Genomic DNA, 23,770 nt, shown 5'->3' with positions numbered 1-23,770 from the left:
CTATATACAAGGAGTACCGGTACTGAGTCAATGTGCAGGGGTACGAGGTAGTAATGAGACTATATACAAGGAGTACCGGTACCGAGTCAATGTGCGGGGGTACGAGGTAGTCAAGGCAGTAGAGGCAGTCGAAGAAGTAGAGGCAGTCAAGACAGTCGAAGCAGTCGAGTCAAGACAGTAGTCACACTGTTGTCGATGTAGTCAAGACAGTCGCAGTAGTCGATGCAGTCAAGACAGTCAAGACAGTCGAGTGTAGTCACTGTTGTCGATGTAGTCAAGACAGTCGCAGTAGTCGATGCAGTCAAGACAGTCAAGACAGTCGAGTGTAGTCACTGTTGTCGATGTAGTCAAGACAGTCGCAATAGTCGATGCAGTCAAGACAGTCAAGACAGTCGAGTGTAGTCACTGTTGTCGATGTAGTCAAGACAGTCAAAGCAGTCGATGCAGTCAAGACAGTCAAGACAGTCGAGTGTAGTCGAGGCAGTCGAGTGTAGTCGAGGCAGTCGAGTGTAGTCGAGGCAGTCGAGTGTAGTCGAGGCAGTCGAGTGTAGTCGAGGCAGTCGTGGGTAGTCGAGGCAGTCGAGTGTAGTCGAGGCAGTCGAGTGTAGTCGAGGCAGTCGAGGTAACATGTGATTGTGTAGCTTTTGTAAATGCTCTGTGGTGATTTTCCTGAAAACACTAACATCATGTTGATGTTGACTGGGATGCTTCCTGTTCTAGACTGTAAACGTTCTATGTAAGATGTTGCTATGACACTAGGAAGGTTCTGGCTGTGCTTTATCTGTACCATAGTGTAAATGTTGATGTTCTGGTTTTTTGTAAACTATGCGTTCTGGTTTGTAAATAATGTACTAGTAAACTCTTTAACTCACTGGGGTGGTTCCCACAGGACTCGGTCGTACTGACCCTCCATCCAGTAAACTGTTTAACTCACTGGGGTGGTTCCCACAGGACTCGGTCGTACTGACCCTCTATCCAGTAAACTGTTTAACTCACTGGGGTGGTTCCCACAGCCCTCGGTCATACTGACCCTCCATCCTACACATTCTGTGTTGGCCCTGTACTGTCAAAGCTCTAGAATGTAGGTGTTCTAGAATGGTGGTTCTGTGACTCACTGGGGTGGTTCGTACTGACCCTCCATCCTACACATTCTGTGCTGGCCCTGTACTGTCAAAGCTCTAGAATGTAGGTGTTCTAGAATGGTGGTTCTGTGACTCACTGGGGTGGTTCGTACTGACCCTCCATCCTACACATTATGTGCTGGCCCTGTACTGTAAAAGCTCTAGAATGTAGGTGTTCTAGAATGGTGGTTCTGGAAGTGGTTCTGTGACTCACTGGGGTGATTCCGATAGCCTTCCGGTTCCTGTACTGTACATTAAATGAAGTCTGGGTTAGTAGTACCAGTCTCTTTAACTAACAGTTCACTCCTTGCCTCACCCTTTCCCCCCGGCTCAGAAGTTGTGGATGTCGATTATGCCAACCCCGCCCGCACATCTCTGATTCAGAGGGGTTTGGGTGAAATGAGGAAGACACATTTTAGTTGAATGCATTCAGTTAGGTAGGTATCCCCTCTTTCCCTTTCATTGTTATTGCCAAAGGCAACTGGGCAAAGATGATGTGTAGATTGTTAGCGAAGGAGACTGGTACCCAGGGTAACGTTTTGTCTGTTCTGAGATGTTCTGATAACATAGTGACTGACTGTGGTGGTTGAAGTGGTCCCCGGCTATACTCCCTCTTCTTCACATGTCCTTGTATTCTACTGTAAACGGTCTGCATTATGAGGTGTAAACGTTCTGCAGTATGAGGGTGTAAACGTTCTGCAGTATGAGGGTGTTAACGTTCTGCAGTATGAGGTGTAAACGTTCTGCAGTATGAGGTGTTTACGTTCTGCAGTATGAGGTGTAAACGTTCTGCAGTATGAGGGTGTAAACGTTCTGCAGTATGAGGTGTAAACGTTCTGCAGTATGAGGTGTTAACGTTCTGCAGTATGAGGTGTTAATGTTCTGCAGTATGAGGTGTAAACGTTCTGCAGTATGAGGTGTTAACGTTCTGCAGTATGAGGTGTTTACGTTCTGCAGTATGAGGTGTTAAGGTTCTGCAGTATGAGGGTGTGTATGAGGTGTAAACATTCTGCAGTATGAGGTGTTAAGGTTCTGCAGTATGAGGGTGTGTATGAGGTGTTTACGTTCTGCAGTATGAGGTGTTTACGTTCTGCAGTATGAGGTGTTTACGTTCTGCAGTATGAGGTGTTAAGGTTCTGCAGTATGAGGTGTTTACGTTCTGCAGTATGAGGTGTTAAGGTTCTGCAGTATGAGGTGTTTACGTTCTGCAGTATGAGGTGTTAATGTTCTGCAGTATGAGGGTGTTAATGTTCTGCAGTATGAGGTGTTAATGTTCTGCAGTATGAGGTGTTAACGTTGTAATGTAATACTGTGATGTAAATATTCTATGTGTTCTTGAAGATATGTTAGATGTTCTATGACTCACTGGGGTGGTTACGGCAACCCCCGGCGGTACTCCCCCGTCTCCACATGCCGTGGAACTTGATGGTGTTCCAGTGGCTGAGGCCGTCCTCACTCAGAGCGTCCGCCGTCAGGTTACAGATCTCCAGACGGGAAAACTGCCTCAGGAACTCCTGGAACGACATCCTACAGACAGGGGAGATTAGTGTGATTTAAAAAGGATGTGGACACCGGCTCGTCTAACATCTCATTCCTAAATCATGGGTATTAATATGGAGTTGGTCCCTCTGCTGCTATAACAGCCTCCACTCTTCTGGGAAGGTTTTCCACTAGATGTTGGAACATTGCTGCTATAACAGCCTCCACTCTTCTGGGAAGGCTTTCCACTAGATGTTGGAACATTGCTGCTATAACAGCCTCCACTCTTCTGGGAAGGCTTTCCACTAGATGTTGGAACATTGCTGCTATAACAGCCTCCACTCTTCTGGGAAGGTTTTCCACTAGATGTTGGAACATTGCTGCTATAACAGCCTCCACTCTTCTGGGAAGGCTTTCCACTAGATGTTGGAACATTGCTGCTATAACAGCCTCCGCTCTTCTGGGAAGGCTTTCCACTAGATGTTGGAACATTGCCGTGGGGACTTAGGGTGATTCAATGGGGTTGAGGTCAGGGCTCTGTGCAGGCCAGTCAAGTTCTTCCACTCCGATCTCGACAAACCATTTCTGTATGGACTTTGCTTTGTGCATGGAGGCATTGTCATGCTGAAACAGGAAAGGGCCTTCCCCAAACTGTTGCCACAAAGTTGGAAACACAGACTCGTCTAAAATGTCATTGTATGTTGTAGCATTAAGATTTCCCTTCGCTGGAACTAAGGGGCCCGAACCATGAAAAACAGCCCCAGACCATTATTCCTAATCCACCAAACGTTACAGTCGGCGCTATGCATTGGGGCAGGTAGCGTTCTCCTGGCATCCTCCAAACCAAGATTTGTCCGTTGGACTGCCAGATGGTGAAGCGTGATTTATCACCCCAGAGAACGTGTTTCCACTGCTCCAGAGTCCAATGGTGGCGAGCTTTACACCACTCCAGATGAAGATTGGCATTACGCATGGTGATCTTAGGCTTGTGTGCAGCTGCTCATCCTTGGGAACCCATTTAATGAAGCTCCTGACAAACAGTTATTGTGCTGACGTTGCTTCCAGAGGCAGTTTGGAACTCGGTAGTGAGTGTTGCAACCGAGGACAGACCATTTTCACATGCTTCAGCACTCTGCGGTCCTGTTCTGTGAGCTTGTGTTGCCTACCACTTCAGGGCTGAGCCGTTGTTGCTCTTAGACGTTTCCACTTAATCAATAACAGCACTTACAGTTGACCGGGGCAGACTGACTTCTTGGAAAGGTGGCATCCTATGATGGTGCCACGTTGAAAGTCACTGAGCTCTTCAGTAAGGCCATTCTACTGCCAATGTGTGTCTATGGAGATTGCATGGCTCTGTGCTCGATTTTGTATATTTAGTGTATATGATACTTTCATCACAATGGCAGCTGGAGATGTAGATTTCCTGGTGTCTCGTGACATAAATTTAGATGAAGCTGGCCGGCACACGAAGGGTTCTGGGTTCTGAGATTACAGAATACCAGGGTAATTTTAAACAGCTGAGAACTCAGCATGTAATCACGCTCTTCATCCTACCAGAACTCTCCGTCCTCCATCTTTAGATGCAGGTCCTCTCTCTCAGATGGGTCCAACTCATCCCACTCCGGAGAACTGGACACAGACGGGAAGACAAGAACAGAGCAATAGTATACTGAGAAACAGAATCTACTACAACCTGCGACAGAAACTTTATGAATGTGTAAGTAAAAGTCGAGGTTTGTGGTGAAACTGGGGTTTAGTACTCGGTTAGGTGTGTAAATCTGTTGGTTGTGAATGTGGACCTAGTAGTGGTTCTGTAATGCTCACTTGTCACTCCAGGCGCCAGTCCACTCCACCTGTCCCCAGGGGTTCCTCACCCTGATCAGCCTCTCCACCTGACCCTGGTAGTCCACCTGGAGCAGAACAGAATCACACATATCACGCAGTACAACAATAAAAACCCAGTCTACATTGAAACACGAACGTGAAAAGACAACAACCAGGGTTCCAAAGCAGGAACTCAGACCCAGGTGAAACCAGGCTTCTTAATTTATTCTATTTACGGGCTTAACCTACCTTCTTCAGGCCTGTGACTGAGTAAGCATGACCTTTCACCAGCTTCTTGAACGTCACAGACTCCATGTCAAAGGCACTGGTGATCTGTAGTCACAAAATATAGTCAGAAGAAGACCCATGATGCAAAATAAAATACCCATGATGCATCTGAATCAGCATTATTTGATATAAGGATGTATTGACTACAATGTTAATGTTATAAATTATAAAGTTCATGATAATGCTCTTCAAAAAGTAGGTACATCAAACTATACCCAGTGCTGTATTCATCAGGCACCAAAACATAAGAAAATGGACAGAAATAGGGAGAGACTACCTTGAGTTGTCAAATAACAACTGCTTGAAATAGTTTTCTGTGGAAAAACGTATTAAATCGATGTGCCCTAATGAATGAGACCCTGGTGTTTTTGACAGGACCAGAGGAGCAGGGAACTCACGTCGATGGAGCAGCCCAGCAAGGAGCCTCTGTCCAGGGCTTTGCCGATGATCCTGTACAGGTCCCGTGGAGCCTTACGGAGCTCGTACATCTCAGACACACCGCCGGTGAAGTCCTCAAAGCCTTCTGTGGTGCTGCCTCCAGACAGAGCCTCGTAGGAACCATTCAACCTGACAGTGACAGATGAAACATATTCCAAAAACATAGTGCAGAAACAACGTAACATACAGTGAGCTCCAAAAGTATTGGGAGAGTGACCGATTTGTTGTTGTTTTGGCTCTGTACTCCAGTTATATTTGGATTTTAAATGATACAACGACTATGAGGTTAAAGGTCAGACTGTCAGCTTAAATTTTAAGGTATTTTCATCCATATCAGGTGAACAGTTTAGAAATTACAGCACTTTTTGTACATAGTCCAAAAGTATTGGGACAAATTGACTCATACTGTACAGTATGTCTATACAACTAGTCAAAATGTTTGTATTTGGTCCCATATTCCTAGCACCCAATGATTACATTAATGTGGACACTACCACGATTACGGATAATCCTGAATGAATTGTGAATAATGATAAGTCACAAAGTTACAGACACACAAATACCCCGAAATGCTAACCTCTAACCATTACAACAACAGGGGAGGAAATGCTAACAGGGAGGTCAGCATTTCATGTTTTTTGCTAACCTCTAACCATTACAACAACAGGGGGGTTAGCATTTCTGATATATAAAATGCTCATACAACAACAGAGGAGGTCAGAAATGCTAACCTCTAACCATTACAACAACAGAGGAGGTCAGCATTTTTTTTTGGGGGGGGTATGATATTTGTGTGTCTGTAACTTTCTGACTATATAAAATGCTAACCTCTAACCATTACAACAACAGAGGAGGTCAGCATTTTTTTGGGGGGAGGGTATGATATTTGTGTGTCTGTAACTTTCTGACTATATAAAATGCTAACCTCCCCTGTTATTATAATGGTGAGAGGTTATGGTAGAAACATTAAGATTCAATTATATATGTCAACAGCTCTGGTGGACCTTCCTGCAGTCAGAATGCCAATTGCATCCTCCCTCAAAACTTGAGACATCTGTGGCATTGTGTTGTGTGACAAAACTGCACATTTTAGAGTTGCCTTTTATTGTGCCCAGCATAAGGTGCACCTGTGTAATGATCATGCAGTTTAAACTTCGTCTTGATATGCCACACCTGTCAGGTGGATGGATTATCTTGGCAAAGGAGAAAATGCTCACTAACAGGGATGTAAAGAAATTTGTGCACAACGTTTGAGAGAAATAAGCTTTTTTGTGCATCTGGAAAATTGCAGGGGTATTGTGTTTCAGCTCATGAAATCATGGGACCAACACGTTACATGTTGCATTTACATTTCTGTTCAGTATACTTTCATACACATATTTTCTCCCAATACTTCTGTTCCCCTAACATGGAGGGGACTAGGTACAAAAAGTGCTGTTATCTCTAAACGGTTCACCCGATATGGATGAAAATACCCTCAAATTAAAGCTGACAGTCTGACCTTTAACCTCATAGTCATTGTATGATGTCAGTACAGAGCCAAAACAACAAATAAAAATCAGTCATGTCCCTTGTGGAGCTCACTGTAGATACATGTATACATGATGAAGTCTATATGGCAGAGAGAGTGTTAATATGATCCACACACACATACTTAAAAGTAGCGCACTAAATAGGAAATGAGGTGCCATTTGGGACAGAGGCCCGGCCTTCGTTGACATACTTGGCGTACGCCTTCTCCAGCAGGGCGCTCCAGAACTCATTTCCCTCGGCTGAGTGAACGAACATGATCTCTCCATTCTTCGTTGGCAGCCGGTCGTCAATCACCACGTCCACCCACTCACCAAACTGCCAGAACTGAAGAGGACCACAACAGACAACATTCCATGGAATGTCTCGACGTGTCACAAAGAGAGTGAATCACATGGCAGAACATGGGGAAAGCATACTGGACACTACAACCGTCTCTAAACCTAGAAACGATCTAACTTCCACAGGTGTAAAGTAGGCGTAAAACAAGTCCCCTATGACAGAAATAAAAGGGGAAATTCACTAAGGATTCACAGAACCTCTATACCAGGTGGTGTCAGAGGAAGACCCTAAAAATTGTCAAAGACTCCAGCCACCCAAGTCATAGACTGTTCTCTCTGCTACCGCACCATAACGGAGCGGCAAGTCTAGGTCCTGAAAAAAGGGAGAAAAAGTTTCAACCTCGCTCTGTGGTGGTATGTAGACGGCTACAAAAAATATATACAGAGGAAAACTCTCTGGGTAAATAGTGTGGTCTACAGCTTATCATGAGATACTCAACCTCGGGCGAGCAAATCTTTGAGACTTGCTTAGATATTGTGCTGTTTACATAAATGCCTTTGCCTCCGCTGTAGCGAAATATGTCTTCCTCTGACGAGGACAGATCGGACCAATGTGCAGCGTTCGTAAGCGTTCGCAATTTTTAATGAAAAAGACACTGAACTCGAAAATACAAAAATAACAAAGAGAAAGAAGGAAACGAAAAACGAAACACTTCTGTTATGGTGAAGACACAGAAAACAAATCACCAACATCAACTCAAGTGGGAAAAACCGGCTGCCCAAGTATGGTTCTCAATCAGAGACAACCAGGCTACCTAAGTATGGTTCTCAATCAGAGACAACCAGGCTACCTAAGTATGGTTCTCAATCAGGGACAACCAGGCTACCTAAGTATGGTTCTCAATCAGAGACAACGAACGACACCTGCCTCTGATTGAGAACCATAGCAGGCCAAACACATAAATACTACATAGAAAGAAGAACATAGGATACCCGCCCCAACTCACGCCCTAACCAAACTAACACAAAGACATAAAAAAGGAACTAAGCTCAGAACGTGTCTCACCAGAGGCTGCTGTTCTGTCCTGCCGATACAGCGTATAACCCGCCAGTTGTATGTTCCTAATGTCGTCCTCCACTCGGTGAAGCATAAAATATTATAATTTTTTATGTTATTTTCTAGCGATTGAACGTCAGCTAGCAGGACGGAAGGCAAGGGCAGATTAGCCAATCGTCGCCTGATCCTCACCCTCATCTCTTTCCGCGAAATCTCAGTTTCCTTCTCTAGCGAATCACGAATCCTCACAATGTAACAATCGTTGTTGGAAGGATGGTCGGACCAAGATGCAGCGTGGGGCAGGTTAATCATCTTTTATTTAGGATAACCGGCACAAAACAAGAAAGAGTAACAAACAAAACGTACAGCTTTGTAGGGCCTAAAAAGCTACAATACAAAATCAAGATCCCACAACCAACAGGTGGGAAAAGGCTGCCTAAATATGATCCTCGATCAGAGACAACGATAGACAGCTGCCTCTGATTGGGAACCATACCAGGCTTTGTAGGGCCTAAAAAGCTACAATACAAAATCAAGATCCCACAACCAACAGGTGGGAAAAGGCTGCCTAAATATGATCCTCGATCAGAGACAACGATAGACAGCTGCCTCTGATTGGGAACCATACCAGGCTTTGTAGGGCCTAAAAAGCTACAATACAAAATCAAGATCCCACAACCAACAGGTGGGAAAAGGCTGCCTAAATATGATCCTCGATCAGAGACAACGATAGACAGCTGCCTCTGATTGGGAACCATACCAGGCTTTGTAGGGCCTAAAAAACTACAATACAAAATCAAGATCCCACAACCAACAGGTGGGAAAAGGCTGCCTAAATATGATCCTCGATCAGAGACAACGATAGACAGCTGCCTCTGATTGGGAATCATACCAGGCCAACATAGAAATAAAATAAAAACTAGAGTACTCACCCTAATCACACCCTGACCTAACCAAAATAGAGAATAAAAAGGCTCTCTAATGTAAGGGCGGAGACACACAAGGCACCCTGATCTTTTGCCTCGAAACCTACGTTTCCTTCTTCAGTGAATCATGGGGATTGGGGCCTGGTCGGGTGTCAACAGGATATCCCTCGATGTCCGACTCATTGAAGAAAAACTCTTCATCCAGTTTGAGGTGAGCAATCCCAGTTCTGATGTTTAGAAGTTATTTTCGGTCATAGGAGACGGTAGCAGCAACATTATGTACAAAACAAGTTACGAACAATGCGAAAAAAGAAACAAAATAGCATGATTGGTTGAGGGCCGATAATACAGCAGCCCTACCCATCGGCGCCATCACGCGCGTAGTCGTACCTGAAAGTGGAAGATCCCAGCGTAGTCCTCTTGGAAGGACTGACCATGAGGGACCACTCGGTGGAGCAGCCTCTCATTGAGGGTTAGAGAGGCTATGGCTGCTAGGAGCCAGCAATCACCTGATGGAGGGAGTGAGAGAGAGGGGAGAAAGAGAGAGGGGAGTGAGAGAGAGAGAGGGGAGAAAGAGAGGGGAGTGAGAGAGAGGGGAGAAAGAGAGAGGGGAGTGAGAGAGAGGGGAGTGAGAGAGAGAGGGAGGGACAGAGAGAGGGGAGAAAGAGGAGCGGGAGGGTAAGACAGATAGACAGAGAGAGAGATTGTTGCAATCATTTAACTAGAATGTCCAGCAGGTGGAGTGTGCACCAGGGTGTGGTGTGCTTGTGTATGGATGTCAGCCAGGGCCCACCCAGATCTGGTCGAGGGCCCACCCAGCTCTGGTCAAGGGCCCACCCAGCTCTGGTTCAGGGCCCACCCAGATCTGGTCCAGTGCCCACCCAGCTCTGGTCCAGGGCCCACCCAGTTCTGGTCCAGGGCCAACCCAGCTCTGGTCCAGGGCCAACCCAGATCTGGTCCAGGGCCCACCCAGCTCTGGTCCAGGGCGTTAGTATGGCGGTAGTCCCTCTAGGAAGAAAGCTGCACTAACAACCAAGTACTACCGTTACTACCTACTATTACCTACTGTCCTGCCCCATAGTTCAACTCCGTTCTATGGAAGAGAATTTTCCACATTCACTTGAACATGATGAAAGGGGGAAATTGTTTGGCATTTGATTTCTTGAGCCAGCTACCACAGTACAGCACTTTACTAATGGAGGCAAGTTAGACAGACCTCACAGTGATGACTGAGGTCTGTAAAAGCATGTTGTAAATATGGATGGAAGCAAGGCAAAGATCTGGATGAGTTATTATATGGCTGTGGTGGGTGGCACTATCACTGATAGGAGAGGGGGAGAGGGCACTATCACTGAGAGGAGAGGGGGAGAGGGCACTATCACTAAGAGGAGGAGAAGACGACACTATCACTGAGAGGAGAGGGGGAGAAGGCACTATCACTGAGAGGAGGAGAAGACGACACTATCACTGAGAGGAGAGGGGGAGAAGACGGCACTATCACTGAGAGGAGAGGGGGAGAAGGCACTATCACTGAGAGGAGAGGGGGAGAAGGCACTATGACTGAGAGGAGAGGGAGAGAAGGCACTATCACTGAGAGGAGGAGAAGACGACACTATCACTGAGAGGAGAGGGGGAGAAGACGGCACTATCACTGAGAGGGAGAGAAGGCACTATCACTGAGAGGAGAAGAAGACGGCACTATCACTGAGAGGAGAAGAAGACTGCACTATCACTGAGAGGAGAAGAAGACGGCACTATCACTGAGAGGAGGAGAAGACGGCACTATCACTGAGAGGAGAAGAAGACTGCACTATCACTGAGAGGAGAAGAAGACGGCACTATCACTGAGAGGAGGAGAAGACGGCACTATCACTGAGAGGAGAAGAAGACGGCACTATCACTGAGAGGAGGAGAAGACAACACTATCACTGAGAGGAGAGGGGGAGAAGGCACTATCACTGAGAGGAGGAGAAGACGACACTATCACTGAGAGGAGAGGGGGAGAAGACGGCACTATCACTGAGAGGAGAGGGGGAGAAGGCACTATCACTGAGAGGAGAGGGGGAGAAGGCACTATGACTGAGAGGAGAGGGAGAGAAGGCACTATCACTGAGAGGAGGAGAAGACAACACTATCACTGAGAGGAGAGGGGGAGAAGACGGCACTATCACTGAGAGGGAGAGAAGGCACTATCACTGAGAGGAGAAGAAGACGGCACTATCACTGAGAGGAGAAGAAGACTGCACTATCACTGAGAGGAGAAGAAGACGGCACTATCACTGAGAGGAGGAGAAGACGGCACTATCACTGAGAGGAGAAGAAGACGGCACTATCACTGAGAGGAGGAGAAGACAACACTATCACTGAGAGGAGAGGGGGAGAAGGCACTATCACTGAGAGGTGAGGGGGAGAAGATGGCACTATCACTGGGGGAGAAGACGACACTATCACTGAGAGGAGAGGGGAGAAGGCACTATCACTGAGAGGAGGAGAAGACGACACTATCACTGAGAGGAGAGGGGGAGAAGACGGCACTATCACTGAGAGGGAGAGAAGGCACTATCACTGAGAGGAGAAGAAGACAGCACTATCACTGAGAGGAGAAGAAGACGGCACTATCACTGAGAGGAGGAGAAGACGGCACTATCACTGAGAGGAGAAGAAGACGGCACTATCACTGAGAGGAGGAGAAGACAACACTATCACTGAGAGGAGAGGGGGAGAAGGCACTATCACTGAGAGGAGAGGGGGAGAAGATGGCACTATCACTGGGGGAGAAGACGACACTATCACTGAGAGGAGAGGGGGAGAAGGCACTATCACTGAGAGGAGGAGAAGACGACACTATCACTGAGAGGGAGAGAAGGCACTATCACTGAGAGGAGAAGAAGACGGCACTATCACTGAGAGGAGAAGAAGGCGTTACTATCACTGAGAGGAGGAGAAGAAGGCACTATCACTGAGAGGAGAAGAATACGGCACTATCACTGAGAGGAGAAGAAGACGGCACTATCACTGAGAGGAGGAGAAGACGGCACTATCACTGAGAGGAGGAGAAGACGGCACTATCACTGAGAGGAGGAGAAGACGGCACTATCACTGGGGGAGAAGACGGCACTATCACTGGGGGAGAAGACGGCACTATCACTGAGAGGAAAGGAGGAGAAGGCACTATCACTGAGAGGAGAAGAAGACGACACTATCACTGAGAGGAGAGGGTGAGAAGATGGTACTATCACAGAGGAGACAGGGAGAAGACGGCACTATTATTGAGAAGGAGGAGAGGGGGAGAATACGGCACTATCACTGAGAGGAGGAGAAGACGACACTATCACTTAGAGGAGAGGGGAAGAAGGCACTATCACTGAGAGGAGAGGGGGAGAAGGCACTATCACTGAGAGGAGGAGAAGATGACACTATCACTTAGAGGAGAGGGGAAGAAGGCACTATCACTGAGAGGAGGAGAAGACGACACTATCACTGAGAGGAGAGGGAGAGAAGACGGCACTATCACTGAGAGGAGGAGAAGACTGCACTATCACTGAGAGGAGGAGAAGACTGCACTGTCACTGAGAGGAGGAGAAGACTGCACTATCACTGAGAGGAGGAGAAGACGGCACTATCACTGAGAGGAGAGGGGGATAAGACGGCTAAAGTAAAGTAACAAAAAAATAGAATCAATCAAAAAGTAACACAATAAACTAACAATAGCGAGACTATATACAGGGGTTACTGGTGCCGAGTCAATGTGGATTCTATATTCAGGGATTACTGGTACCGAGTCAATGTGCGAGGGTACAGGTTAGTCGAGGTAATTTGTAAAGTGACTGTCCCTAGGGGTCTGAAGATGTGGGGGGGGTTTATGACCCCTCACGCCCCTGGTAAATCTCAGGCCACAGACAAATTCCTTTGTCCTGTTACTATGGAGACCCAGCCTCAGAACATTAAACATGAAATAAAGGGGCTTTGGAACAATGGTTTCCATCAGCCACAATGGTCGTCATGACGATAGATGAATATGAAAATGTATGTCATTTTTGTTTTGTTATTAAAGGTTAATAGATTACGTTATTACGAAAACATTGTAATGTGAAGGGTTTTCCTAGTATATGTTTGATGTTTATACATTGTACGTTGTATGGAAAATGTCCAAATCAAAGAGAATGTTTTGGGGAAGATGAAATGTTACGTTGTTGTCTAAAATTGGATTTGAATAAAATCTAGACCTTGCCCCATTAATTTGGTACGCCCAGAGAAAGGGGGTTACGCCCACTTCTGACCCAAGGGTATATAACCTGTGAGTATAGAATTTACAGATAAGACTACGTCACCCAAGCTGCAGCAAGTTCTAAAAAGTCAACGAACCCTGAAAGCAACGCAAGTTTGAGGACAAAGAAATCCTTTTCTACCCAAGTTACGGATTACTTCCGGGTTGGAGCGAGTGGTCGCATCGGCACTTCGCTCCCGCGGGTAGTATAACTTTTTAATTACATTTCATTATATTTCATTATAGCACAACGGTTTGATTTGTCTAATCTTAGCAATTTCTTCTCAGCTAGCTACATAGCCGTCTTTGTATCAAAGATATTTGCGTAATTATCGTATTTCGCCGTCCTAACGTAGTCTTCACTAGCCAGCTAGCCAGCTAGCTAACGTACACTGATTAGCTGCACTGGGAAAACTATTACACTCAACTGAACGACTTGATTAGTGTAGTGTTAGCTAGCTACATAGCTGTCTTTGCTGTCTTCGTATCTTCGTATCCAAGATAATTGTGTTGTTTAGGTTTAGAGTGTGTAGTCTTAGAGTGATTATCTTAATTTACCGAGGTTAGCTAGCCAGCTATTTGTCGTCCTTAACGTAGGAGACTCTGCTAGCTAGCCAACGCTAGCCAACGTCTTCTGAATAGAACTCAACAACCCGGTCGCATTCACAGGTAGTATCACATTTTCACTTCATTTCATTACAGTACAACGGTTTGATTTGTTTGATCGTAGCTAGCTACATAGCTAGCTACATAGCCGTCTTTGTATCAAAGATAATTGTGTAGTCTAGAGCGATTTTCTAGGTTAGTTAGCCAGCCATTGTCGTTCTTTTAACGCAACGTAACGTAAACAACACTGCTAGCTAGCCAGCTAGCCCCCGAATAGCAACACTGCAGAAACTATTACACTCAACGGAACGACTTGATTAGTGTAGTGTCAACAACGCACCCACTGCCAGCTAGCCTACTTCAGCAGTACTGTATCATTTTAATCATTTTAGTCAATAAGATTCTTGCTACGTAGCTTAACTTTCTGAACATTCGAGACGTGTAGTCCACTTGTCATTCCAATCTCCTTTGCATTAGCGTAGCCTCTTCTGTAGCCTGTCAACTATGTGTCTGTTTATCCCTGTTCTCTCCTCTCTGCACAGACCATACAAACGCTCCACACCGCGTGGCCGCGGCCACCCTACTCTGGTGGTCCCAGCGCGCACGACCCACGTGGAGTTCCAGGTCTCCGGTAGCCTCTGGAACTGCCAATCTGCGGTCAACAAGGCAGAGTTCATCTCAGCCTATGCCTCCCTCCAGTCCCTCGACTTCTTGGCACTGACGGAAACATGGATCACCACAGACAACACTGCTACTCCTACTGCTCTCTCTTCGTCCGCCCACGTGTTCTCGCACACCCCGAGAGCTTCTGGTCAGCGGGGTGGTGGCACCGGGATCCTCATCTCTCCCAAGTGGTCATTCTCTCTTTCTCCCCTTACCCATCTGTCTATCGCCTCCTTTGAATTCCATGCTGTCACAGTTACCAGCCCTTTCAAGCTTAACATCCTTATCATTTATCGCCCTCCAGGTTCCCTCGGAGAGTTCATCAATGAGCTTGATGCCTTGATAAGCTCCTTTCCTGTGGACGGCTCACCTCTCACAGTTCTGGGCGACTTTAACCTCCCCACGTCTACCTTTGACTCTTTCCTCTCTGCCTCCTTCTTTCCACTCCTCTCCTCTTTTGACCTCACCCTCTCACCTCCCCCCCTACTCACAAGGCAGGCAATACGCTCGACCTCATCTTTACTAGATGCTGTTCTTCCACTAACCTCATTGCAACTCCCCTCCAAGTCTCCGACCACTACCTTGTATCCTTTTCCCTCTCGCTCTCATCCAACACCTCCCACACTGCCCCTACTCGGATGGTATCGCGCCGTCCCAACCTTCGCTCTCTCTCCCCCGCTACTCTCTCCTCTTCCATCCTATCATCTCTTCCCTCCGCTCAAACCTTCTCCAACCTATCTCCTGATTCTGCCTCCTCAACCCTCCTCTCCTCCCTCTCTGCATCCTTTGACTCTCTATGTCCCCTATCCTCCAGGCCGGCTCGGTCCTCCCTCCCGCTCCGTGGCTCGATGACTCATTGCTAGCTCACAGAACAGGGCTCCGGGCAGCCGAGCGGAAATGGAGGAAAACTCGCCTCCCTGCGGACCTGGCATCCTTTCACTCCCTCCTCTCTACATTTTCCTCCTCTGTCTCTGCTGCTAAAGCCACTTTCTACCACGCTAAATTCCAAGCATCTGCCTCTAACCCTAGGAAGCTCTTTGCCACCTTCTCCTCCCTCCTGAATCCTCCTCCCCCCCCTCCTCCCTCTCTGCAGATGACTTCGTCAACCATTTTGAAAAGAAGGTCGACGACATCCGATCCTCGTTTGCTAAGTCAAACGACACCACTGGTTCTGCTCACACTGCCCTACCCTGTGCTCTGACCTCTTTCTCCCCTCTCTCTCCAGATGAAATCTCGCGTCTTGTGACGGCCGGCCGCCCAACAACCTGCCCGCTTGACCCTATCCCCTCCTCTCTTCTCCAGACCATTTCCGGAGACCTTCTCCCTTACCTCACCTCGCTCATCAACTCATCCCTGACCGCTGGCTACGTCCCTTCCGTCTTCAAGAGAGCGAGAGTTGCACCCCTTCTGAAAAAACCTACACTCGATCCCTCCGATGTCAACAATTACAGACCAGTATCCCTTCTTTCTTTTCTCTCCAAAACTCTTGAACGTGCCGTCCTTGGCCAGCTCTCCCGCTATCTCTCTCTGAATGACCTTCTTGATCCAAATCAGTCAGGTTTCAAGACTAGTCATTCAACTGAGACTGCTCTCCTCTGTATCACGGAGGCGCTCCGCACTGCTAAAGCTAACTCTCTCTCCTCTGCTCTCATCCTTCTAGATCTATCGGCTGCCTTCGATACTGTGAACCATCAGATCCTCCTCTCCACCCTCTCCGAGTTGGGCATTTCCGGCGCGGCCCACGCTTGGATTGCGTCCTACCTGACAGGCCGCTCCTACCAGGTGGCATGGCGAGAATCTGTCTCCTCACCACGCGCTCTCACCACTGGTGTCCCCCAGGGCTCTGTTCTTGGCCCTCTCCTATTCTCGCTATACACCAAGTCACTTGGCTCTGTCATAACCTCACATGGTCTCTCCTATCATTGCTATGCAGACGACACACAATTAATCTTCTCCTTTCCCCCTTCTGACGACCAGGTGGCGAATCGCATCTCTGCATGTCTGGCAGACATATCAGTGTGGATGACGGATCACCACCTCAAGCTGAACCTCGGCAAGACGGAGCTGCTCTTCCTCCCGGGGAAGGACTGCCCGTTCCATGATCTCGCCATCACGGTTGACAACTCCATTGTGTCCTCCTCCCAGAGCGCCAAGAACCTTGGCGTGATCCTGGACAACACCCTGTCGTTCTCAACCAACATCAAGGCGGTGGCCCGTTCCTGTAGGTTCATGCTCTACAACATCCGCAGAGTACGACCCTGCCTCACACAGGAAGCGGCGCAGGTCCTAATCCAGGCACTTGTCATCTCCCGTCTGGATTACTGCAACTCGCTGTTGGCTGGGCTCCCTGCCTGTGCCATCAAACCCCTTCAACTCATCCAGAACGCCGCAGCCCGTCTGGTGTTCAACCTTCCCAAGTTCTCTCACGTCACCCCGCTCCTCCGTTCTCTCCACTGGCTTCCAGTTGAAGCTCGCATCCGCTACAAGACCATGGTGCTTGCCTACGGAGCTGTGAGGGGAACGGCACCTCAGTACCTCCAGGCTCTGATCAGGCCCTACACCCAAACAAGGGCACTGCGTTCATCCACCTCTGGCCTGCTCGCCTCCCTACCACTGAGGAAGTACAGCTCCCGCTCAGCCCAGTCAAAACTGTTCGCTGCGCTGGCCCCCCAATGGTGGAACAAACTCCCTCACGACGCCAGGACAGCGGAGTCAATCACCACCTTCCGGAGACACCTGAAACCCCACCTCTTTAAGGAATACCTAGGATAGGATAAGTAATCCCTCTCACCCCCCCCCTTTAAGATTTAGATGCACTATTGTAAAGTGACTGTTCCACTGGATGTCATAAGGTGAATGCACCAATTTGTAAGTCGCTCTGGATAAGAGCGTCTGCTAAATGACTTAAATGTAATGTAAATGAGTAGCTGTGTCTAAGTGGGTGAATTCAAGTCGAACCACCTAGCCTCCATCTCCCATCGAACCGTGGTATCTAAAGGTTTTCATTCCTATGCTGCGAGCTCTGAGCTACAGAGCTGTCTGTCCTCAGAAGACCCCTTCCAGAGCAAAGGGTGAGGGAACAGACTCCTAAGCCAAAAAGGACACTGACATCGGGAGGACTCTCAGAGAGGTGCGCTGGAGTAGTGCGTCATCGAACAGCTGAAGGCCTACGCAGAGAATCCTCGGAGATAATCCCCACGTAATTACATCATTATATTATGACCCATAAGAGCAGCAGTTTGGGGCAAGGCTAGGGTTAGATTAGCATAGCTGACAAATTCACCCAAATGTATATTTCTCTTGTGTACTTTCTTTTTTCTCTCTCTTTGAAATCATCATTGTGGGTAACATGCGCCATAGTGTGTTGGCCCGTTATACTAAGTTCTAATCAATAGCCTAGAATGTGTTTTGTCTATTTGTATCTTTTATCATCATTTCAGCTTTCTAGTAAACAAATACTCAACTAAGATTGGTGTGGTACGAACTCATTGGTGAGACCCGGGTCCGTGCAGATTCACGGGCTATACGACGTTCAGAACGAGATTGTTAGGGGCAACTGGTTAATTAGCGGCTGTTGTAAAATCAATATTCTGATATTCTTTGAGTTAATTTGAGAAATGGAAACAAAAAACAAAAACGAGTTTTCCCATGGTGCCCCAGGTTAATGAGTTAATAATTGCTTGATTCAGTTAATCACGCAATTAGAAACAGTCGTCACATTAACTAATACAACGTCACGACACTGTGCATTAGATAATAAACAGCGAGTAGCATCAGTGTAAAAAACTGGGGGGGGGGGTAGAAGACGGCAAGATTATTAGATTGTCTTACCTAGCTACCTTAAATTGAATGCACTGACTTAGTCACTGAATAAGAGCGTCTGCTATTGAAACTATCAAAATGTAAATGTGATTAAGTTTATCCGTCCATCTTGTACAAGTCAAGAACGAGGCTGGGCTGTTGGGGTTATAGCAAAGAGCCTTTCAGCTAGTAGGCTATTAGAAGTGTTTAAAGATGTCCCCTTACCTCTTTTTACTTCAATAACGAGGCTGGGCTGTTGGGGTTATAGCAAAGAGCCCTTTAGCTAGTAGGCTACTAGAAGTGTTTAAAGATGTCCCCATACCTCTTTTTACTTCAAGAACGAGGCAGGGCTGTTGGGGTTATAAAAAAATATAAAAAGAATATGCCATTTAGCAGACGCTTTTATCCAAAGCGACTTACAGTCATGTGTGCATACATTCTACGTATGGGTGGTCCCGGGGATCGAACCCACTACCCTGGCGTTACAAGCGCCATGCTCTACCAACTGAGCTACAGAAGGACCAGCAAAGAGCCTTTCAGCTAGTAGGCTACTAGAAGTGTTTAAAGATGTCCCCTTACCTCTTTTTACTTCAAGTAGAGCTAGGATGGTTAAAACCATTACAACCTCTTGTAGCAGACATTGGGGCGGCAGGGTAGCCTAGTGGTCAGAGCGTTGGACTAGTAACCGGAAGGTTGCGAGTTCAAACCCCCGAGCTGACAAGGTACAAATCTGTCGATCTGCCCCTGGACAGGCAGTTAACCCACTGTTCCTAGGCTGTCATTGAAAATAAGAATGTGTTCGTAACTGACTTGCCTAGTTAAATAAAGGTAAAATTAAAAAACATTCTGCTGATACAGTAAGGTTCATGATGATAAGTAGCCTATACTGGAGAAATGTCAAGTTTGAAATGAAAACAATATGCTAATATGGGTGATAGTTAATGAGACAAACTAGTTAGTAGTTTAAAAGATAATAAAATAAAAACTGTGGTGCACATTAATATAATAAATATAATTATTATCACTGCTCTAGAGGAGATCTGCATGGATGAATGGGCCAAAATACCAGCAACAGCCCCAAAACATCACTGCTCTAGAGGAGATCTGCATGGATGAATGGGCCAAAATACCAGCAACAGCCCCAAAACATCACTGCTCTAGAGGAGATCTGCATGGATGAATGTGCCAAAATACCAACAACATCACTGCTCTAGAGGAGATCTGCATGGATGAATGGGCCAAAATACCAGCAACAGTGTGTGAAAACCTTGTGAAAACTTACAGAAAACGTTTGACCTCTGTCATTGTCAACAAAGGGTATATAACAAAGTATTGAGATAAACTTTTGTTATTGACCAAATACTTATTTTCCACCATAATTTGCAATAAATTAATTCATAAAAAATCCTACAATGTGATTTTCTGGATTTTTTTCTCTCATTTTGTCTGTCATAGTTGAAGTGTACCTATGATGAAAATTACAGGCCTCTCTCATCTTTTTAAGTGGGAGAACTTGCACAATTGGTGGCTGACTAAAAACTTTTTTGCCCCACCGTAAACACCCCATAGCAACATAAACACCCCATAGCAACATAAACACCCCCATAGCAACATAAACACCTCCCATAGCAACATAAACACCCCCATAGCAACATAAACACCCCATAGCAACCATTTGTTGTGCCGGCAGTCCTGTATTTATTAGCCATTCACAAGGTCTCCATCTTCAGACAGGAACAGGAGACTTTTACTGGAAGGTCAATCTATTGAGGGATGAAGCTGACCCGAGGTAGACCGGGCTATGGACTGTGACGTGAACGGGGGAAAAGCAAGGAGGGAGGGAGGAGCGCCCTGCTCAAATAGAACAGTAATCTGTACCGCTCGGCCATGTTGTCAACAAGGCAGCATGGTGCATCATTCAGAAACATACAACATATATTTTCCATAAAATAAATGTTTGAATTTTAATTCGGGAAGGCAGATAAAGCGTTTTTATCAAAAGCAATTCCTTTTGCATGTGAAAACACTGAATCCTATTGTGTCCCTGGCCAATCAGAACTCATCCAGAGGAAGTCTCTGTCCAATCAGAACTTACGTAGAGCTCCCTGGCCAATCAGAACTCAGTGAGCTTGTTCCTGGCCAATCAGAACTCACCCGGAGGTAGTCCCTGGGCAATCAGAACTCACCCAGAGGTAGTCCATGTCAAATCGGAACTCACGTAGAGCTCCCTGGCTAATCAGAACTCATCAAGAGCTTGTCCCTGGCCAATCAGAACTCACCTAGAGCTCCCTGGCAGATGTCTGTTCTGGTAGCTCCTCCCAGGATGAACTGAGGGTCATCTGTCAGCTCCTGGAGGGAAGGAAAGGGGAGGATTACATTAGACTATAGCAAGAGTGATTTACAGTAGACTGTTAGGGAGAGGGACTGCTCAGCAAACAGACATTCTTGGGTTGTCCTTTTCCTGTGGGAGTATCAACTTCATTTACAATACGTTACAGGTATAACATTTATTCTCTGTCTATTTCTATAACTGATGCTTCTAGTTGGTCAGGCAGCTGAGCATATCTGGCACTCGAGTGATTCTAGAACATAATATGTAACTCAGGTAAACAAGTGGCAAATCTAGGAAGTGGTCAGAGGAAACCTGGTCAACAGCTGCACTGATTGGTCTTTATTGGACTGAGAGGTCCCTTCCTCTTCCTGTCTCTACTTGTCCCATACTGCCAGTCTGTCCCACATGCCAGCCATACAACAAGTGCAGGAGTAGGGTGTGACAGGCATGCAGCATGTGGGCTAGACCATCTAGCTGTCTTTACAACAACATGGATCAACCTAAATTAGATTTGAATGTGAATTGCCTTGTGCTTGAATGGTAACAGGTGCAGGGCGTGACAGAGGCCGTGTAGTAGACAGCATCCAAACTGTGATGTAACACGGGTACATTTTGCTCTGAAAACCTCTCCATCCCCGTAGGGTTTTCAGCAGTTAACTTCGGTGGGCTCTGTGTAAACTACAATTCCGATACTGTTAAGAAACGTTTAGAAACGATTAGACACGTTAACCATCAACGCTTGGCAAAACAGTTTGAAGCATATGCTGATTTGCCCCCTTATCTTTCATATCAGCGAGAAAGAATCTTTCAAATAAAAATGATTCACTTCCTGTCGCAGACAGCTGACCAACTACACTCACTTCCTGCCCAGGTAGCTTAGACACAGGTGTTCAGAGGACGCTAGATAGATAATTAGTACATGTAGTCGCCCCTCTCTCTCTCTCTCTCTCTCCCTCTCTCAAAAAGGGAAAATAAATAAACATAAATATGGGTTGTATTTATAATGGTGTTTGTTCTTCACTGGTTGCCCTTGTGGCAATAGGTCACAAATCCTGCTGCTGTGATATTGGCACACTGTGGTATTTCACCCAGTAGATATGGGAGTTTATCAAAATTGGGTTTGTTTTCTAATTATTTGTGGGTCTGTGTAATCTGAGGGAAATATGTGTCTCTAATATGGTCATACATTTGGCAGGAGGTTTAGGAAGTGCAGCTCAGTTTCCACCTCATTTTGTGGGCAGTGAGCACATAGCCTGTCTTCTCTTGAGAGCCAGGTCTGCCTACGGCGGCCTTTCTCAATAGCAAGGCTATGCTCACTGAGTCTGTACATAGTCAAAGCTTTCCTTAATTTTGGGTCAGTCACAGTGGTCAGGTATTCTGCCGCTGTGTACTCTCTGTGTAGGGCCAAATAGCATTCTAGTTTGCTCTGTTTTTTTGTTAATTCTTTCCAATGTGTCAAGTAATTATCTTTTTGTTTTCTCATGATTTGGTTGGGTCTAATTGTGTTGCTCTCTCTCTCTCTCTGTCTCTCTCTGTCTCTCTCTGTCTCTCTCTGTCTCTCTCTGTCTCTCTCTCTCTCTCTCTCTCTCTCTCTCTCTCTCTCTCTCTCTCTCTCTCTCTCTCTCTCTATCCCTCTATCCCTCTATCCCTCTATCCCTCTCCCTCCTCCTCTCCCTCACCGTGGGTCTCATCCATTCCACGTCCCTGGTCTTGGCGGAGAAGGGGGCCAGTTCCTTGAAGCCCAGAGAGGGAGGCTCGGCTAGGAAGGAGGGGTCCTGGAACAGACACCCCGTCTCCAGACACTCCTGCCTCAAAGCCTCATAGTCCTGGTTGAATGAATTGAAATAAACATAACACATATTGTGCATCAATATGTGCATTTAAACAGATCTTGAATGATTAAACAGGTATTTCCAAAGTGGTCCTCGATGGTAAATAGATAACATAAAATAATCTGTCCCAAATGACACCCTAATCCTTATGGGCCCTGGACAAATGTAGTGCACTAAATAGGGAATAGGGCTCCATTTGGGGCACAAGGTTACAAAACAAAACAATCAAACAAACTGACCTGCTCAAGGAAGGGTACGGCGTGGTCGTTGGAGCCCATTCCCTCAGCTCGCAGTCTGCCGGTGGCTATGCTAGCAGAGATTCCCCCTGACATTCTGACATGGGACATACAGTGAGGTCCAAAAGTATTGGGACAGTGACACATTTTTTGAGGGGTTTTGGCTCTGTTCTCTAAGCACTTTGGATTTGAAATGATACAATGACAAAAGTGCAGGACTGTCAGCTTTAATTTGAGGGTATTTTCATCCATATCAGGTGAACCGTTTAGAAATTACAGTACATAGTCCCCCCCCCCATTTTAGGGGAACAAAAGTTCACTTATATTTGTATAAGTGAACATTTTCCTAGCACGCAATGATTATATTAATGTTGAAGCTACCATTATTACAGATAATTCTGAATGTATCATGAATAATGATGAGTCAGAAAGTTACAGATGCACAAATATCATACCCCCCCAAAATGCTATAACATCCCCTGTTACTGTAATGGTGAGGGGTTAGCATGTCTTGGGGGTATGATATAAAATGCTAACCTCCCCTGTTATTGTAATGGTGAGAGGTTAGCATGTCTTGGGGGTATGATATAAAATGCTAACGTCCCCTGTTATTATAATGGTGAGAGATTAGCATGCCTTGGGTGTATGATATAAAATGCTAACCTCCCCTGTTATTGTAATGGTGAGGGGTTAGCATGTCTTGGGGGTATGATAAAAAATGCTAACATCCTCTGTCATTGTAATGGTGAGAGGTTAGCATGTCTTGGGGGTATGATATAAAATGCTAACCTCCCATTATTGTAATGGTGAGAGGTTAGCATGTCTTGGAGGTATGATATAAAATGCGAACATCCCCTGTTATTGTAATGGTGAGAGGTTAGCATGTCTTGGGGGTATGATAAAAAATGCTAACATCCTCTGTCATTGTAATGGTGAGAGGTTAGCATGTCTTGGAGGTATGATATAAAATGCGAACATCCCCTGTTATTGTAATGGTGAGAGGTTAGCATGTCTTGGGGGTATGATATAAAATGCTAACCTCCCATTATTGTAATGGTGAGAGGTTAGCATGTCTTGGGGTTGTGTTAT

The 23,770-nt window shown here is 46.3% G+C and overlaps 1 protein-coding gene across 5 annotated transcripts in view; it reads right to left on the bottom strand.

Annotated features, from left to right (window-relative positions):
• The window catches only part of LOC124048057 (calpain-1 catalytic subunit-like), a 50,980-nt gene that overhangs the window by 11,622 nt on the left and 15,588 nt on the right, over nucleotides 1–23,770 (bottom strand). For all 5 annotated transcript variants that reach the window (XM_046368441.1, XM_046368443.1, XM_046368445.1 and 2 more), the window contains 10 exons: nucleotides 22,685–22,778; nucleotides 22,293–22,439; nucleotides 20,561–20,630; nucleotides 9,335–9,453; nucleotides 6,874–7,007; nucleotides 5,111–5,279; nucleotides 4,674–4,757; nucleotides 4,425–4,510; nucleotides 4,155–4,229; nucleotides 2,488–2,648 (listed from right to left, as the gene is read on the bottom strand). In XM_046368441.1, coding sequence (XP_046224397.1) covers nucleotides 2,488–2,648; nucleotides 4,155–4,229; nucleotides 4,425–4,510; nucleotides 4,674–4,757; nucleotides 5,111–5,279; nucleotides 6,874–7,007; nucleotides 9,335–9,453; nucleotides 20,561–20,630; nucleotides 22,293–22,439; nucleotides 22,685–22,777 — 1,138 coding nt within the window. In that variant the 5' untranslated portion in view covers nucleotide 22,778. The remainder of the gene's footprint in view (nucleotides 1–2,487; nucleotides 2,649–4,154; nucleotides 4,230–4,424; nucleotides 4,511–4,673; nucleotides 4,758–5,110; nucleotides 5,280–6,873; nucleotides 7,008–9,334; nucleotides 9,454–20,560; nucleotides 20,631–22,292; nucleotides 22,440–22,684; nucleotides 22,779–23,770) is intronic.

The sequence above is a fragment of the Oncorhynchus gorbuscha genome, linkage group LG11 (genome assembly GCF_021184085.1).
Source record: "Oncorhynchus gorbuscha isolate QuinsamMale2020 ecotype Even-year linkage group LG11, OgorEven_v1.0, whole genome shotgun sequence".
Classification (NCBI taxonomy): Eukaryota; Metazoa; Chordata; class Actinopteri; order Salmoniformes; family Salmonidae; genus Oncorhynchus; species Oncorhynchus gorbuscha.
This window is presented reverse-complemented; position numbering and strand designations above follow the sequence as displayed.